The sequence below is a fragment of the Ammospiza nelsoni genome, chromosome 15, assembly GCF_027579445.1.
Source record: "Ammospiza nelsoni isolate bAmmNel1 chromosome 15, bAmmNel1.pri, whole genome shotgun sequence".
Taxonomy (NCBI): domain Eukaryota; kingdom Metazoa; phylum Chordata; class Aves; order Passeriformes; family Passerellidae; genus Ammospiza; species Ammospiza nelsoni.
The window spans coordinates 4,940,709-4,957,009 of NC_080647.1; the positions used below are offsets into that span (position 1 = coordinate 4,940,709).

The 16,301-nt window shown below is 42.1% G+C and overlaps 1 protein-coding gene across 1 annotated transcript in view; it reads left to right on the forward strand.

Annotated features, from left to right (window-relative positions):
* Positions 1-16,301, forward strand: part of BRWD3 (bromodomain and WD repeat domain containing 3) — a 50,291-nt gene that overhangs the window by 24,543 nt on the left and 9,447 nt on the right. The window contains exons 14-36 of the mRNA XM_059482735.1: positions 335-488; positions 912-1,046; positions 1,444-1,572; positions 1,973-2,198; positions 2,845-3,015; positions 4,542-4,725; positions 5,167-5,260; positions 5,855-6,004; positions 7,466-7,542; positions 8,169-8,346; positions 9,088-9,204; positions 10,333-10,440; positions 11,488-11,612; positions 11,817-11,899; positions 12,339-12,450; positions 12,878-12,939; positions 13,025-13,180; positions 13,832-13,952; positions 14,448-14,573; positions 14,657-14,738; positions 15,286-15,342; positions 15,683-15,823; positions 16,042-16,194. Of these exons, the coding sequence (XP_059338718.1) occupies positions 335-488; positions 912-1,046; positions 1,444-1,572; positions 1,973-2,198; positions 2,845-3,015; positions 4,542-4,725; positions 5,167-5,260; positions 5,855-6,004; positions 7,466-7,542; positions 8,169-8,346; positions 9,088-9,204; positions 10,333-10,440; positions 11,488-11,612; positions 11,817-11,899; positions 12,339-12,450; positions 12,878-12,939; positions 13,025-13,180; positions 13,832-13,952; positions 14,448-14,573; positions 14,657-14,738; positions 15,286-15,342; positions 15,683-15,823; positions 16,042-16,194 (2,941 nt within the window). The remainder of the gene's footprint in view (positions 1-334; positions 489-911; positions 1,047-1,443; positions 1,573-1,972; positions 2,199-2,844; positions 3,016-4,541; positions 4,726-5,166; positions 5,261-5,854; positions 6,005-7,465; positions 7,543-8,168; positions 8,347-9,087; positions 9,205-10,332; positions 10,441-11,487; positions 11,613-11,816; positions 11,900-12,338; positions 12,451-12,877; positions 12,940-13,024; positions 13,181-13,831; positions 13,953-14,447; positions 14,574-14,656; positions 14,739-15,285; positions 15,343-15,682; positions 15,824-16,041; positions 16,195-16,301) is intronic.

Genomic DNA, 16,301 nt, shown 5'->3' on the forward strand with positions numbered 1-16,301 from the left:
TTACTGATATTGATGACTGATAAGAAAAATTCCTTGTAGGAAAAAGCCTAATAGAGCTGAAACAAAAAATTGGGGTAGGGAAGGATGATGGCTTAGGAATAGAGGAGAAAATGTTCTTTTTAAGGAAATAGAGCTCTATAAATCTCAGTGGCACTGAATATTTCCTGTGTTCGGTTTTTACCACTGCAGAGCCATCCTTCATTCTCTGCCTTAGCCAGAGTCACAGAGGTGCCTGTGATCCATCCTCCCCCAGATTTCATACTGAATTAGCCCTCCTAAGTGTTTCCATATGTAGTTACTGTTTTATTCCTTTTTAAATTGCTGATTTCCTTAGAAACAATGTGGCATCTGGAGAGGACAAGGTCACCAAGCTGAAGGTGACCATGGTGGCTTGGGATCGATACGATGCCACCGTCATCACTGCAGTCAACAATTTCCTCCTCAAAGTGTGGAACTCGTCCACAGGGCAGCTTCTCCATAGCTTATCTGTGAGTACAGTTCCAGGGGGCAATCCCAAGTGGATGTAGATCACTCTGAGATTGATTTGAGGCTGAACTCATCACCATTCCCATGACAAGGGTTTGAAGTATCCAGCTGTCCCCTGCCTGCTGGGAGGAGGGTGCACCATGGGACAGGAGCTGATGTGCAGGATCCTGGTGATTGCTGGGAAGCCTTTGGAGGCTCCATTTGTGCCCTGGTGTCTCCTTCCTCCCCATGCCTCCCCATCTCAGCAGTGCTGAGCTGTGACACTGCCAAGCCTGTGGCAGGAATGGTGACCAAGCACAGTTCCAGTAAATTGAGGTGTCATGTGTGTCTCCCTGATCTGGGATGTCCTCTCAGTGACTCCCGGCACATCTGGAGGTACCACATGGAGAAATAAAACTGCCTTTTTTCCCCTGCTGTCATTGCAGGGTCATGATGATGAAGTTTTTGTTCTGGAGGCTCATCCCTTTGACCAAAGGATTGTGCTTTCGGCGGGACATGATGGGAATATTTTTGTTTGGGATATAGACAAAGGAACAAAAATTCGCAATTACTTTAACATGGTAAGAAGCATCACAGAAGGTTTGGTTTTTTCTTTTTTCACAAAACTGGTCTTTATACAAAAGCAGATTTCATGAAATTCCTCTAGAGCCAGTACAGTTCTGAGATCTTTGGTGATCTTGCCCTATGACTGCCATTAACATAAAATGTAGATTTCCAGGTGGTTGTTCCAGAACATACATTAAAAGTTGGGCTGAAATTTCAGGACCAACTTTTTACTTCAGGACCAAAGTTTTACTTTGTTATTCAGTTTAACTCTAATAAATAAATCAGTCTTGAACAAGATGAGAAGTCACAGAATGAGGATTCAGTACGTGTTGGAGCACAGGGGAGGTGTTTGTGAAAATGCTCTTATAGAGTGTGTCTGGTTGTGAAAGGAATTCTCTGTGCTTGGTACAGATTGAGGGCCAAGGCCATGGAGCTGTTTTTGATTGCAAGTTCTCACCAGATGGGCAGCATTTTGCCTGCACAGACTCTCATGGACATCTGCTACTATTTGGTTTTGGATGCAATAAATATTATGAAAAGGTGGGTTGAATGAATTTTAAACTCTTCCCTGTCTTGACCTGATTTTGTCTTAGAAGTATTTGTGTTACAATTTATTCTCTCAACCTGCCCCAGACAAAATAATAATTAGGTCATGGAGCAGTTGCTGTTTATCTAAATCAAAAAGATTTAGACAAGAGACTCTATAGATAGAGGAGAAAAGCATTTACTCATCTGTCCACCTCTCTTAGCCTATTTTACTGTTGAATTTCTGCATCAGGCCTTGGTAATAAACCACATTTGTGGTAGGAATCTGTTCTCTGTCACAACATGCCTTGTGCTGATCCCACATGTAGGAGTTGTGCTTTATAGGAGCCATTCCAGAGCAGCAAGACAGCTGCAAATGTCCATTGATTTATTTCCTGAATTGCTTTTCTTTCAGATTCCTGATCAGATGTTCTTCCACACGGATTACCGGCCCCTGATCCGGGATGCCAATAATTATGTGCTGGATGAGCAGACTCAACAGGCTCCACACCTTATGCCTCCTCCATTCCTGGTGGATGTTGATGGAAATCCTCATCCCACGAGATTCCAGAGGCTGGTGCCAGGGAGGGAAAATTGCAAGGATGAACAACTTATTCCTCAGCTGGGATATGTGGCTAATGGTATTCTGTCTGAAGCTCATGAATAATACAAGTGTGGCACAGTATTGAGCACCAGCTCCTGGGATGGTGCTGTGAGGATGTAGAAATTAATGGTTTAAATTCAATATACAGGTAGAAGAGAGGGTGGGGTGGGGTTATGTGTGGAATCAAATTCACTGGAGGCAAGAGTATTCCAAAATCTGTGGATTTTCCCCAGGTATGTGGCAGATGTTCAAAGCATTGTCTATTAACCTCTGTAACTGTGGATGTGAGAAAGCAAGCAGGAAGGTGGGGAGGACATGGAATGCCAGCTTTTGTTTTGTAAAAGAGTTATTTTTTCTTCCATGCACAAACTTTAGGCAAAATGTTGATCTCCAAAAATACCTTCCATTCTTACCTACTGAAGCATTATTTCTTTCTGCTGTTTCTAATGGCTTGTGTTTATGTTCTACATGTGGTCTGGAGTTTTAGGATTTTATTGTAACTTCTCTTCTAAACTTTGCCTCCATTTATTACATGAGAGCAGAAAGCCAGCTGGTGATCAGATGTTTTGCAGAGCAAACAAATTGTGGTGCAGAGTTTTAAATGGGATTATTTTATTTCTGCGCTGTTTGCTAATACAGAAATCCATCATTTAATCAGCATTTGTGGTTTTGTTCCTGTCAAGGTGATGGCGAGGTGGTTGAACAAGTCATCGGGCAGCAAACCAATGACCAGGATGAGAGTATCCTTGATGGAATGATCAGAGAGCTCCAGAGGGAACAAGATTTGAGACTAATTAATGAAGGAGAAACTCTTCCAAACCCTCCCCTCAACAGATCCCACTCTGTTAATGGAGGTCAGTGTCCAGCCTTATCTCCATCAGTTCCTTCCTTATCACAGGAAGGACTGATCAAACTGTTAATGTCAGTTCTGACACGTTGTCTTTGAAGTTCTTTTCTCTCCTCCTCTTGTACAACTTGTTAACCCCTGTGGAGCACTAGGATGTTCTGTGGATTCCAACAGGGGAATTATAAATTTAAGGGGCAGCTGAGGGCACCCAATGGTCTAACTGGGCTGTATCTGATTGTTTGGAGTTATTAGACTGGAATTATTCCTGCTATAAACCAGTTTCCTGAAAAATAAGCGTGAAGTTCACTGTATTGTGTTGATATCAGTGCAGAGATGAAGCTTCATAACTGCAAAATGCCAAAATGAAGGCATATAATTAGGGGCTGTCTGTGGAATACAGTGTTGTGACAGACTAATGGTTTCCTGCTGCAGCACAAGGCTGAGCATCAGTGCTAATAAAATAAACATGTTGCTCTGTCTTAGTGTTTCCTTAGAAAGCTTGAGATTATTCTCCTGGTAAGTGTTCTGCTACTGTGATTTTATTTTTAATACACAGAGTGATTAAAAATTGAAACCACACTCAATCAGATGTGAGCAGCTGAGTGAGTGCAGCTGATGGGAGGGAGCAGATGCCCAGCACTGTGCTGCAAGTCAGCCTGAGCCTTGGGAGAATTCACAGCTGCTAATAAATCACTTCTAGGTTAAGTGACTGATTACATGTGTTTGAAGTAGATTTCCTGGCAAAGCTCATTAGGATTTGGATGTGGAATTGTTTGTGTTTCAATCCAAGAAGGAGTAAGAAAAATATCAGGGAAAAATATGAAAATGCATTTTTGCTTTGATCTAAGTTGATATTTCAAAAAGGTTGCCTAAAAGGCAGCTTCAGCTCACACAAAGTCTTTTCTGCTGCTTAGGATGTGTTGATGTGTTGTACAGCCCCAGTTCCCAGTTTTATTTGTGTGTCCCTGTAGTTGTGTGAAGGAGTTTTCAGATACGGGTAGTGTGGAAATCAGAGCAGTTCCCTTCTGGAGGTTGCATTGATGAGTGACTTTGCCCACATGAACTGCCCATTTGAGTAAGTTAATTGGATTATGCTTAAAGTATTTAAACAGCCAGATATTTTTATATAGCTTTGCACAACCATAAATGCAATATTATCATTTGATATACAGCATTTAAGCCTGTGGGAATCATGAAGGAAAAGTAAGGACAATGATAGCAGTGATTCCATTATTATCAACCTTGTTTATCGATCTTTGTGCCTTTAAATTGTGGATGGGATACAGAGAAGGAATTGTTCCCTGTGAGAGTGGGGATGCTGCCCAGAGAAGCTGTGACTGCCCCTGGGTCCCTGGAAGCGCCCAAGGCCAGGTTGGACATGGCTTGGAGCACCCTGAGCTAGTTGAAGGTGTCCCATGGCAGAGGCTGGCACTGTTTCATCTCTAAGATCCCTCCTCACCCAACCACCCTGTGACTCCATGATTTTATTGGTGGTCCATGGAAGTGAAGAAGCCCTTTCTTTTTCTCTCCCAGCCCTTCGCAGCCCGGGCTTGGAGGTGGCCTCTCCCCCCAACGTGGGGCTGCGGCGCAGCGGGCAGATCGAGGGCGTGCGGCAGATGCACCTCAACGCGCCCCGCAGCCAGATGGCCACCGAGAGGGACCTCATGGCATGGAGCAGGAGGGTGGTGGTCAACGAGCTCCCTCCAGGCATCAGCAAGTAAGAGGCTCAGAGTGGGATGAGAGATTCAGTTGTGTAATGTGGAATGATCCTTCCATGCTCCTGGAATGATTTTTCAGCTTTGGCGCTTGGTTGGTTGGGTTGTTTGGAGTGTTGGGATCAGAATGGAGTTGAGAATGGTAATTCCTTCTTTTCACAGTCCAGTCTTTCCTCAGTACTCCAAGTACCACATTTTCCTCAAGCTTTATTTAAAAAAGACTTGAAAGTAATTTTAATACATTGGAAAATAATTATGGCTGCTCAGCTAATGACTTTGTTTCTTTAACTTGTGATTCCAGGAGCAAATGGATGGATGCTGCTAGGGGGGTTTATGCACAGATTTCTTAGAGCTGCACAAGTATTTTAATGTATATATTAAGGAGGCTGTTGAGTTCCATGATAATTTAATGAATATAATGTCTGTTTCTTGTGTATAATTAGGGTCCAGGAAGAATGTCGAGCTGCCAAAGGTGAAATAGAAATCAGTTTATACACTGCTGACAAGAAGAGAAAGCCATCCCACACATTACAACGGGTGAGTTAGTGCTCTGGAAGAGACAGCCTGGGTGGGAAGCAGTTCTGAGCAACAAAAATAAGACCAGTAAAAAACCTCAAACCAATTTTATTGAATTATTTAGAAGATCAATAGTCCTAATTGTTTCTCTGGCTCACAGTCTTCTTCCTTCTGTAACTGTGATTTGGCTGTCTGTAATATCCAAATAGTGGTAAATCTCTATCCTTGAGGTTTCGGTGGTGGGAAGATGCTGGGAAAGGAAAATCGCAGAGCCACGGTGGGTTTTCAGTTTGACTTGTGGAAAGCAGAGGTGCCAAACTTCTACAAGGGCTAGATTTATCTTATGCAGAGACTGCAGGAATTTTATACAAAAGAATGGTATTTTCAATCATTTCCTTTCCAAAGACTGCTACTTTATAAAGTAGAATTTCTGTTAAACCAAGAACGCGCACCTAAAACATCCGCAGTGTGTCAGAGATACTGTCTAATTGCACAAGGATTTCTTACTGCTCCGTTGTGACTGGGATGCAGCGCTCAGCCACTGTAACCAGGCACTTCTTTGGTGTGTAAAACTGCTGAGTGTCTCCCTGATGTGTCCCCGTTTTGCCCTGGCAGAGCGAGCTGCAGGCGGGCGGCGGGCGCTCGCTGCGCAGGAACCAGCGGAAGCGGCAGCACGCGTACCAGACGCGCTCCACCATCGAGCACAGCCAGCAGGGAGCCAGCCACAACCCCTGTGCCCGCCACGACTCCGACAGCTCCTCTGAGGTCTGAGCCTCCCAGCAGCCTCCAGCACCTTCCCCCTTCCCAAATCCACATTCAGGTTCCATGTGTTTGCTGGAGGGAGGAAGTTTGTGCAGCTGATGCTCAGTTTGAGCTGGAGCTGCCAGGGCTGGGGTGGGGGGCAGTAAAAAGAGGTTTTTCAAATGTGTTTATGGCAAAAGGCAGTGTAAAAATAATATTGGCCCGTTCCAGGATGGGAATGGTCACCTCACAAACCTTTGGCACATCCTTTGTCTCCATCTTCAACATGGATGATGGAGCAAAGGGGTCCCAGTGCTCTAAGCTGGAGGGCCTTGAGTGAGAGTGATCAACTCCAGTCAGCCCTGAGCTTGTGTGGGATCTGCTCCAGCTGGATTCCTGCAAATCAATGGGGCCTGAGAGAATTCATCCAAGAATCCTGAAATTGCTGCTGATGCTATCACAGAGCCTCTCTTGATGATTTTTTGAGCAGTCTTGGGAACCCAGAGAGGTTTTGGCAGGAACAGGACCCAGGGAATGGCTGGAGCTGTGCCAGGGCAGGCTCAGGCTGGAGATCAGGGAAAGGTTCCCAGAGGGTGTCGGGCACGGCCCAGGCTCCCAGGGCACAGCCCCAAGGCTCCCAGAGCTCCAGGAAGGTTTGGACAGCACTGCCAGGGATGCACAGGGTGGGACTGTTGGGCAGGGCAAGGAGCTGAGCTCTGATCCTTGTGGGTCCCTTCCAGCCCTTCAGGATATTCTGAGATTCTCCACATGGGAAGAAACACTCAGGTCATTGAGTCCCTGGGATTTGTGGTGTTCCTGTGGCATGTTGGTTTTGGAGAGTGAAGGATCATTTACCTAAATGCCAGGACAGGGTTCAAAAGTAGCTTAAAACAGCTCCTGTATTTTTGGAAACCTGAAACATTTTCAAGTAAATTTAACTGGGTTGTGTTAAACCACTTGCTATTTTGGGATTTCATGCGGCACATGGATTCTGGGTCAGGACTTTGATTTCATTTTGCAGTGCTTTGATTTCATCTACATCTGTAGACTGCTGTTGAAAGAGATTGAGTATCGGTATTTATCATTGATTTTGGCAAGGGAAGAACTTAAAATATAAATATAACAAGATAAATATAACTTGTTCTTCTTGAGGAAGAGAGTGAACATTGCTGCTTTGTAAATGCATTGAAAATAGAAAACAGCTCAAAAAGCTGGGCCTTGAGCATAAAATTTATTAATCAAGCACTTAAAGAAGAACTCATTCTGTAGTTCTGATATAATTAAAATTCACATTTGTTCTAAAGGAGCTATAGAAGGATATATTATAATATTAATTAAGGTATGGGAAGAAATTGTGGATTTATTTCTTTAAAGCTAAACCAGCCTTGAATGGAAAGCATTTCTTGTGTGACACAGCTTGCTTGCAAACAAAAATTATATGTTTTACCCTTGGCCCCAGAGTGAATCCTCTTGTTTTCACTACAGGAAGATGAGACTGTTGGCACAAGTGATGCATCCATGGATGATCCTGTGGCAGCCTGGCAGAGTGAAAGCAGTTCCAGGTACCTCCACTGGGCTCTGAATTGGGAACACTGGTTTATTATGGGATTTAAATAGGACAGTTGATACTGAGATACTCAGACTTCATTTTGAAAATTTATTTTTGATCAGTTAGTCATGAAACATTTCATATTGTGATTTTTTTCTGTTCTTTTTCTTTTCCAAGTCAAAAACCATTCTAAAAAAAGCCTTTTATAAGAAGATACTGGCTTTAATTAAGAGCTACTTGAAAAAAATCAATGCCAGTTTGCCATATAAATCCTGTACTTGTATTATTTGGTATTGAAGAAGTCAGAGCTGGATTTTTAGGGAAGTGCTCTAGTTCTTTAAATGTTCCATGCATTTTTTGTTGCCAGTTCTTATGAAGTCAGTCTGTGAATCAGTGAGATAATGAGAATTAATATCAACCATAGATGTAGTTTTACTGTGAGTTTCAAATTGGTAAAAGAATTTACTGAAATCACAAATCAGAGAGCACTTGTTTTTCTTTAAATTCACATGATAACAAAATTCTCTGCTAATCCTGAGCAGAACCAGGAGAGCAGGTTGAATGTTTGGACTTTTCAATTCCCTATGGGGAAACTGAAGTTTTCTGTTCTCTTTCTTACAACTTTTTTATTATCTACAGTGATTCATCAAGTGAATATTCAGACTGGACAGCAGATGCTGGGATTAATCTGCAGCCTCCAAAGAGACAAACCAGGCAGGCAGCTCGGAAAATCTGCAGTAGTTCTGAAGATGAAAATATGAAGGGAACAAAAGGGCTGGAGCCAAAGCGAAGGAAACTGAAACAGCCAAGGAAGAAGGTCAGCATATGTAATTCTTTGTGTCTTTTGTACTTTATGAATATAAATACAGGTTTTAGTGGTTGTTTTCAAAGTAAAATATTTTATAAATGGGTATAGAGTAAAAAAATATTTATAGAGATCACAGTAATTGTGCTACCAGTGGTAGAGAGAAATTTTATTGTTTGTTTTATTGGGCTTCCATGTTTCCCACAGGTGGTTCTTCATTTCAGATTCCCTTTTTTTTCCTCTCAGGTTTATGCTCTTCACCACAGTCAAGTTTACAACAGGGTGGTTTTGTTGTAAAATTATAATGGATCTGTATTGTATTGACATAGTCAGATGTCTTTTTCCTGGTATTTTTTAAAAGACATTTAGAATATTTATAAAAATGCAATTTATTTCTTTATTATAGTACCACAGACTGGCTTGAGTTGGAGAGGTCTTAAATATCACCTTATCCCACCCCCCTGCCATGGGCATTTTAATGATTTATGAATGTTTTAAGCCATTTTAATGATTTGTGAAGGTTATAATTTTCAGTTATATTTATAACAAACCTGTCTATTTAGTGGAGGTTTTGGGAAGGACGACACTCCACAGTTTGCTCTTCCTTGTGTCTTACCTGCAGTAACTGCTGTACGATGAGTTTTCCATAGTAATTAACTGTACTCTGAATATTGTGTTGATTGCATTCTAAATTAATGCAGATATTTAACTTCTCTATGTAACTTACTGTGTAATGTCCTGATGTGTGTTTAGAAAGCCAGTGGGCTGCTGTCCCTGGAAGGGGAGCCCAGTGAGGAGTGGCTGGCCCCGCAGTGGATCCTGGACACCATTCCCCGCCGCTCGCCCTTCGTGCCCCAGATGGGGGATGAGGTACTGCCCTATCCTGGTTTGGAAAGCCAGGTGTCTGCCCTGAAATGGAAAATGTAAACCCCCTCCCTCCGAGTTGTTGTAATTTTTAAAATTAAGGGGCTCTCGGGCAAAGATATGGGAGCAGGGAAAACAGTTCTTTATTAGGGAAGACAAAAAAACCCCAAAAACAATGCAATAATACAAAACAACACTGTCAGAGTCAGAACACGACCTGACACCCTGTTGGGATGGGTGTTGGTGGCAGTCCCATTGGTGGAGCCCTCCTGGAGTGGCAGATGTGGTTCTGTAAAGCACTGATCCTGTAGAAGGGTGGAGTTTTCCACTGAAGATCCAGTGGTGGTGTAGATAGGCCTGGTCTTCCTCTGGGAATCCACTGGGAAAGGGCTGCTCCTCTGGGAATGCAGTGGGCAAAGGCTGCTGTGGTGTTCCAAACCTTAGATTGTATCCAGGTAGGAATGCTTGGCTCCTCCCCTGGGCGGAGCATCTCCCCATGGGATGCTGGAATTGGATCAGCCATGCAGGGACACTCACTGGCCATGGACATAAGATAATTAATAATTAATGGCCCATGAACAGCTGAGATCTCCTGCAGGGAGGATTGGCTGTGGGAGAGATAAAGAAAACTGCCCAGTTACAGAAGATGACTGCCCCACCTCTGACAGATGGAATAGAATACACAGCCCCATTTCCACATTCCAGTCAGCAGCTCTGCTTGCTTTGGACTCTTCTGCCCAGCAATATTTGCAGGGAATTGTGCTCAGGACAGGCTGAGTTTTGATAACTTTGTTAATTCCCAAGCAGTTTGTTGTTTACAGATTGATGTCTTGTGTCCCTTTTTTTGCTCAGGTAAATTGGGATTAACATGAAAAATCAGTTGTGCATCTTCACCTGCACATTTGTTAATGATCCTAATTTTAAAGCACAGAGCAGGTGCCAATTTGGCTGATAGAAATATTTTTAATTAGAAGAGTGTTTTATGATGAAATAAATAAGTGTGCAATGTGTTCTCAAAGGGATAAGACCTGGTATTATGAACAGGAAGAGCACAATCATTAAAATAATTTGCTGTACTTTTCTCATTTGCTCTTTTTTTCTGTTTAAATTTTCTCTTTTTTTTTCTCTTTTAAGATCATCTACTTTAGGCAAGGCCATGAAGCTTATGTGAGGGCAGTGAGGAAAGCCAAAATTTACAGTATTAACATGCAAAAACAACCATGGAACAAAATGGAACTCAGGGTAAGTTCAAGAAATACTTCAAAGAGCTGAATGTCTCTGTAATGTTAAACTGACATGAAAAACCAACAAGAAAAATGTGAAGAAAGGATTGCTTTAAAATGCTAATATCAAAGTTTTAATTGTAAATATTAAAGTTAGTTTTTATTAACACAAAGTCTTTACATCTGTTCACTTCCTGGTTTTTGATTTGATTCTCAGGGATCTCTTTTCACACAAATTATTTTTTCCTGAACACTGAATTCATTCAGAACCCTGCACTGCAGAGCTGCTTGTGGTTATCTCACCACTCTACAATGACCTGAGCATTTGGGTTCTGTTTCTTGTTTTTAATGCTGTGGTAAGAAATCGTGGTGTAAACACCTAAATGTGTGCAGGAGTTCTCTGAAACATTGGATCTTGCTTTGGATGAGTTCCCAAGCCTTAATCCACAGTATTCCTTATTTTTTCCTGCTTTCCTCAGATTTCATATCAAGAGAAGAGCCCATATATGTGCTAATGTTCATTTAACCATGCTGGTGATTCTATTAATGAAAGTAGTTGCTTTACTGGGAAAATACCCAGTTACCAGTCCCAGATATTCAGTGATTCCAGCTGTGATTTTCCAAGGTATCATCAGTTTGTGAGGAAAAGGAAATAGCTGTTCACTTAGGATGGGCTTTGACAGGACATGAACATAAAGGCTATTGTGGGATTCCCATTTTCAGAGGAAGAATTTCCTTTTTTCCCACTGTGCAAGAGTGAGGGGCCCTGGGGTAGGTCAGGGATGTGCTTTGATGTGCTTAAAACTGAGTTTGGTCCTTAGAACCTTCTTAAATAATTTGTAGGAATCCTGTTCACAAACCTGCCAAGGGAATGAGCTTCTTCATTTTTCTTTCTGTGGTGACAGTGATTGATTTTAGTATTGGGGAAAGAAAAATTAATGGGTGAAATTACCTGTGCTGTAGAGTGGAAACATACTTGGATTTTATTAATATGTTTCACTTAAAAATGGATATTTTTGGTTTTGGTAAGATAAAATAATGCTGTTCCATGCTTCTTGCTAACTAGGAACAAGAATTTGTGAAGACTGTAGGAATTAAATATGAAGTTGGGCCTCCCACACTCTGCTGCTTGAAGCTTGCATTCCTGGATCCAATCACAGGCAAAATGACAGGAGAATCCTTTTCCATAAAGTAAGTCACTGGAATGCTGATGACATACTTCAAGAGCTTTCCTTGCAGTGTAGATGCTCCCCCCTCCTCCTTTCTTATTTCCTGTGCAAGGCATGATGATGGCAGTAATGGTTATCCCAAATGCATGGAATTTGAGGACTGTGCAGTTCATCTAGAACTGCATTTCTGGGTAATAATAACTTTGTTTGGTCTTATTTCCTGAAGGTACCATGATATGCCAGATGTTATTGATTTCCTTGTGCTGCATCAGTTTTATAATGAAGCCAAAGAAAGGAACTGGCAAATAGGTGAGGTTTCTTTTCCCCAATTCCATGTGTTTTGCACCATTTCTGCAGCTGTTTAATGGGACACAGTGTCTTTATTACATGATGTAAAGGACTATACACACGTGATATTATAAAGATTATTGGAAACTTTTATTTGATGTTTGCTGCAATTCCTCTAGCAAAAAAAAAAAAAAAAGAAAAGAAATGAGAAAAACTGTTCCAAGGGCAGTGATAGCAGGAGAATCTCCTGATCTGTTGGGAATCTGAGGTGTGAGGCAGCTGTGGGTAATTCCCAGAGATGGGCAAGTCCTGCCCTGAGGGCAAGGGCTCAACTCCTGTGCTGCAAGATGCAGGGATGGAAAGTAGGGCATTGACAAAAGAGGGAGCTGATTCTCTAAAAGGAAATATTTAGCAGTTCTTGCTGTTGTTGTTTTTCTGAGTGCAATGTTTGCCCTTGCAGGGGATCGGTTTCGCAGTATCATTGATGATGCCTGGTGGTTTGGGACTGTGGAGAGTCAGCAGCCTTTCCAGGCAGAGTATCCTGATAGTTCCTTCCAGTGCTACAGTGTCCAGTGAGTATTGCCATGTCCTGGGCCTCCTGACAACTCAGAGAACTTCAGAAATAGGATCAAGAATTAGAATCCCTTTTTCCATTTAAATACATACCCAGACACTTTATTTATTTATTTAATTTCACATATTGTACTTCTTATTTATTACTTACTATTTATTTTAGAATATTTTGAGTATTTACTTATTTAATTTTTTGCTAATTTAATTTAATCTAATTTAATTTTTAAATTTTTTAAAATTTATTCCTAAAGCAACAATTGTGGTATAAACAGCAGTGCAGTGACTGTATAGGAGGTACAAGAGGAAAACAGGGAGTTGGAATGTCTTATTCCTAACTGGAGTGACCTTTTGGGTCAAATCTGGTAAAGAAAAGGTGTGTCTTTATATTCAGCTCTAACTTGTGCATTTGAATGAATTTTTTAATAGCTGGGACAACAATGAAAGAGAGAGGATGAGTCCATGGGACATGGAGCCAATCCCAGAAGGAAGTAAGTGTGTGCTGGATTCCTGTCCCTGCACAAAGCAAACAGCTCTGGGGCCCTGCATTTACTCTCTGGAATTGTTCCTCTGCAGCTGCTTATCCGGAGGAGGTCGGTGCTGGAGTTCCTGTGACCCCAGAGGAGCTGACAGCTCTTCTCTACAAGCCCCAGGAGGGAGAGTGGGGGGCCCATTCCAGAGATGAAGAATGTGAACGAGTAATCCGAGGGATTGAGCAGCTTCTTTCCCTTGGTATGTTTGGAGAGAAAAGGGGGAAGGATTAACAATAGCAGGGAGGGGGCACAGGACTGGAGAGTAGATGGGATGGAGTGCTGGGACTTGAAATGTACCCAACTAAATTACTGAAAAGAGCCTTTTAAATTTCCTATTTCAGTTTTCAAGCTAAATTCCCTTTTTTTCTGGGGCTTCCCAGTGGGTCATATCTAAAGAGCAAAATATATAATTAAACCCCTCAAAACCAACCAGCAAATCCTCACTAAATACCCTCACCTCCAAATTCCTTGTAACTGGTTTGTAACCATTTAATAGCATGCTGTGCTTTAAATTCTGCCTGTGTTTACACCCAGGACATGTCTGTGTTCTTACTCAGTGTTATGTGTTGTAGTATTCCTGTTGTAAGTGCAAATGCGTCGTTCCTTTCAGTCAGATTGGCTGCTGGCACACAAATCTCAGATGTGATACTAAAACAAAAAGTGCTTTTTCAAGAGCAGGAATAGATGGTACAAGAGGAGGAACCCTGCCCTGTGGGTAATGACATTCTCAGCTGTAGATCTGCGTTGCTTTTGCTGAATTCTTCGAAGGAAACCCCAGAAACCATTAAAAGGAATCTTGGTGGAACATCCCTTGGAGGCATCTAAATCATTGTGGTCTTTTGTCTTGCAGACATTTCTAATCCCTTTGCTGTTCCAGTGGATCTTAGTGCCTATCCCATGTATTGCACTGTTGTTGCTTATCCAACTGACCTCACCACCATCAGGAGGAGGCTTGAAAACAGGTTTTATAGGTGAGTTTGTGTTTGTAGCTGACATTTATTGCATTTATTATTATGTGGAGCTGAAGGCTGTTTAAGGTCCCTTCAGCAACTGCAGAAGATCAGATTGCCCTTGGGCAAAGTGAGTCTTCCTGAATAATAAATTCTGCTGGCCAAGGCAAAAGCTGCTGTAGCTGGATCTGGAATGTTGGTTGAACACCCTGAGCCTGCTGTGTTGGAGGCAGAGCATGTTTGCTTTGTTTCCATCCCTGCTGCCTTTGAGCAGGGGTTTTGCTTGTGTTGCAGTTGCTAGAAGGGGATTGAATGATGCTGGGAATCTCAGCTTTCCCAGTTAATTTGGGAATACATAATGTCCTGCTCCTTTTTTCCCTTCTGAGGACAACCTGTTTCTGCTTGATCTGGAATTCCCAATTCCATTTTTTTACCAAAGAATCCTACTGAACGTGAAATAAAAATAACATACACCTTCCTCTCCATCCCATTCCTTAAATTTTGTGTATTTTTCAGGAGAATCTCTGCCCTGATGTGGGAGGTAAGATACATTGAACACAATGCCAGGACTTTCAACGAACCAGACAGCCCCATAGTCAAAGCAGCCAAAATTGTGACAGATGTCCTGCTCCGCTTCATTGGGTGAGTTTGGACCTCACAGACCCCACAGCTCCAATTCTTGGGATCCTTCATTGTGTTCCTTGGTTTTTGTCATTGTCCTGCAGAGATCAGAGCTGTACTGATATATTAGAAATCTACAACAAGGTGAAAGCAGAAGACCTGAGCAGTACTGATGAGGAAGAGGAGGTAAGATCATTTCCTTCCTTTTTAAAATTCAACACATGAAAGAAAATTTATTTTTGTTGAGTCTTTATTTTATGGGTAATTGCACTGAGATTTAGAGATGAGGCTGTTTAGGCTCACCTGAGACAATAAGCTCCCTGAAGTAAAAATGCTTCTTGGAACTGCCTGTCTTTAATCTTCTCTCAGTACATGATGTTTTGTGGGAAGGATGAGTAATGAGGGGAGCTGGGAAGTGGAGCTGTTACTCAGTCAGAAGGACAACAGCTCTCCATTGTCAGCGAGGCAGCAGAGCTGATTTCCTTATGTAATTCTGTGTCATTTCCCATCATTTGATCCCTGGAGTGAAATGTAAGGTAGAATCCAGGGTGGATATCACTGCCTTGAGCTGCTTCCCTCTCCTAACACCTTCTCCCCTTCAGTGCAGTTTGAAATGTGCTGTAGCTCCTGTTGCCAAGTGCCCTGTGGTTGTTGTTGGCTGGTTTTTAACCCTTTTTCCATGGCTGAGGGTTCTCCAGACCTGCCTGTGTGTGATCATTCCCTTTGCCTTTAGGTGGCAGAAGTGGATGTGGATTCAGATGCTCCAGGCACTTCCTCTGGGAAGAGACGAGTGAGTAAAATTTCTGCTGTGGTCATTTTTTTTAAAAATTTGATTTTAAAGAAAATATCTCCAGCACTCAAATTTCAATGCAACTGATAAATATAGCAAGGCTGGAGCTGAAATATTGCATCTTCTCATGGGTTTGAGAGTTATATATGACCAGAGAAGGCAAATTTGTTTGATTTGTCTCATTTGCATATTACTGTGCCATCAGCTCTGCTTTAATCTTCCTGGATTTCTGTTTTTAATTGGGTAATGCTTTAATTGCAGAATGCTGGGAGATTAGTAGGAACTTCAAGGGAGCAATGTGAATATTGTGATACCATCTGCAGTACCTGTTTCCCTGCAGGTGAGACGAAGGGTGAAGAGGCAGCCCATGAAAGCCAGTGCTGATGCTTGGAAGGAGCAGTGCCAGCAGCTCTTAAACCTGATTTATGAACGAGAGGACTCAGAGCCTTTCAGGCAGCCTGTTGATCTCTTCTCTTACCCTGTAAGTGCAGCTTCCACACCCAGAATTGTTCCTCCTTTGGCAGAACATCCATGCTGGGCATGGCTCTGTCCTCTCCCTTTATGAGCTGATATTTTCAGGGAATTATCTGCAACAGCTCTGAAAGTAAACTAATGATTTGAGCCACTGGATGAGCACTGAGGGGATGTTACTGCTGTAGGATTTGAGAGCTTTGATTTTCCTCTTGTGTGTTCTCACAGGATTATCGAGATATTGTAGACACTCCCATGGACTTCAGCACTGTGAAAGAAACCTTGGAAGCAGGAAACTACACCAGTCCCTTGGAATTCTACAAAGATATTCGTTTAATATTCTGCAACTCTAAAGCTTACACTCCTAATAAAAAGTCTCGTGTAAGTAATAAATTTTAATGCCTGGTTTTTTAACAAAGACCTTGGCCCTACATGAATAAAACACATGAAATAAGGTCTGAAGAGCAAAGCACTTCTTGGTGTAATAA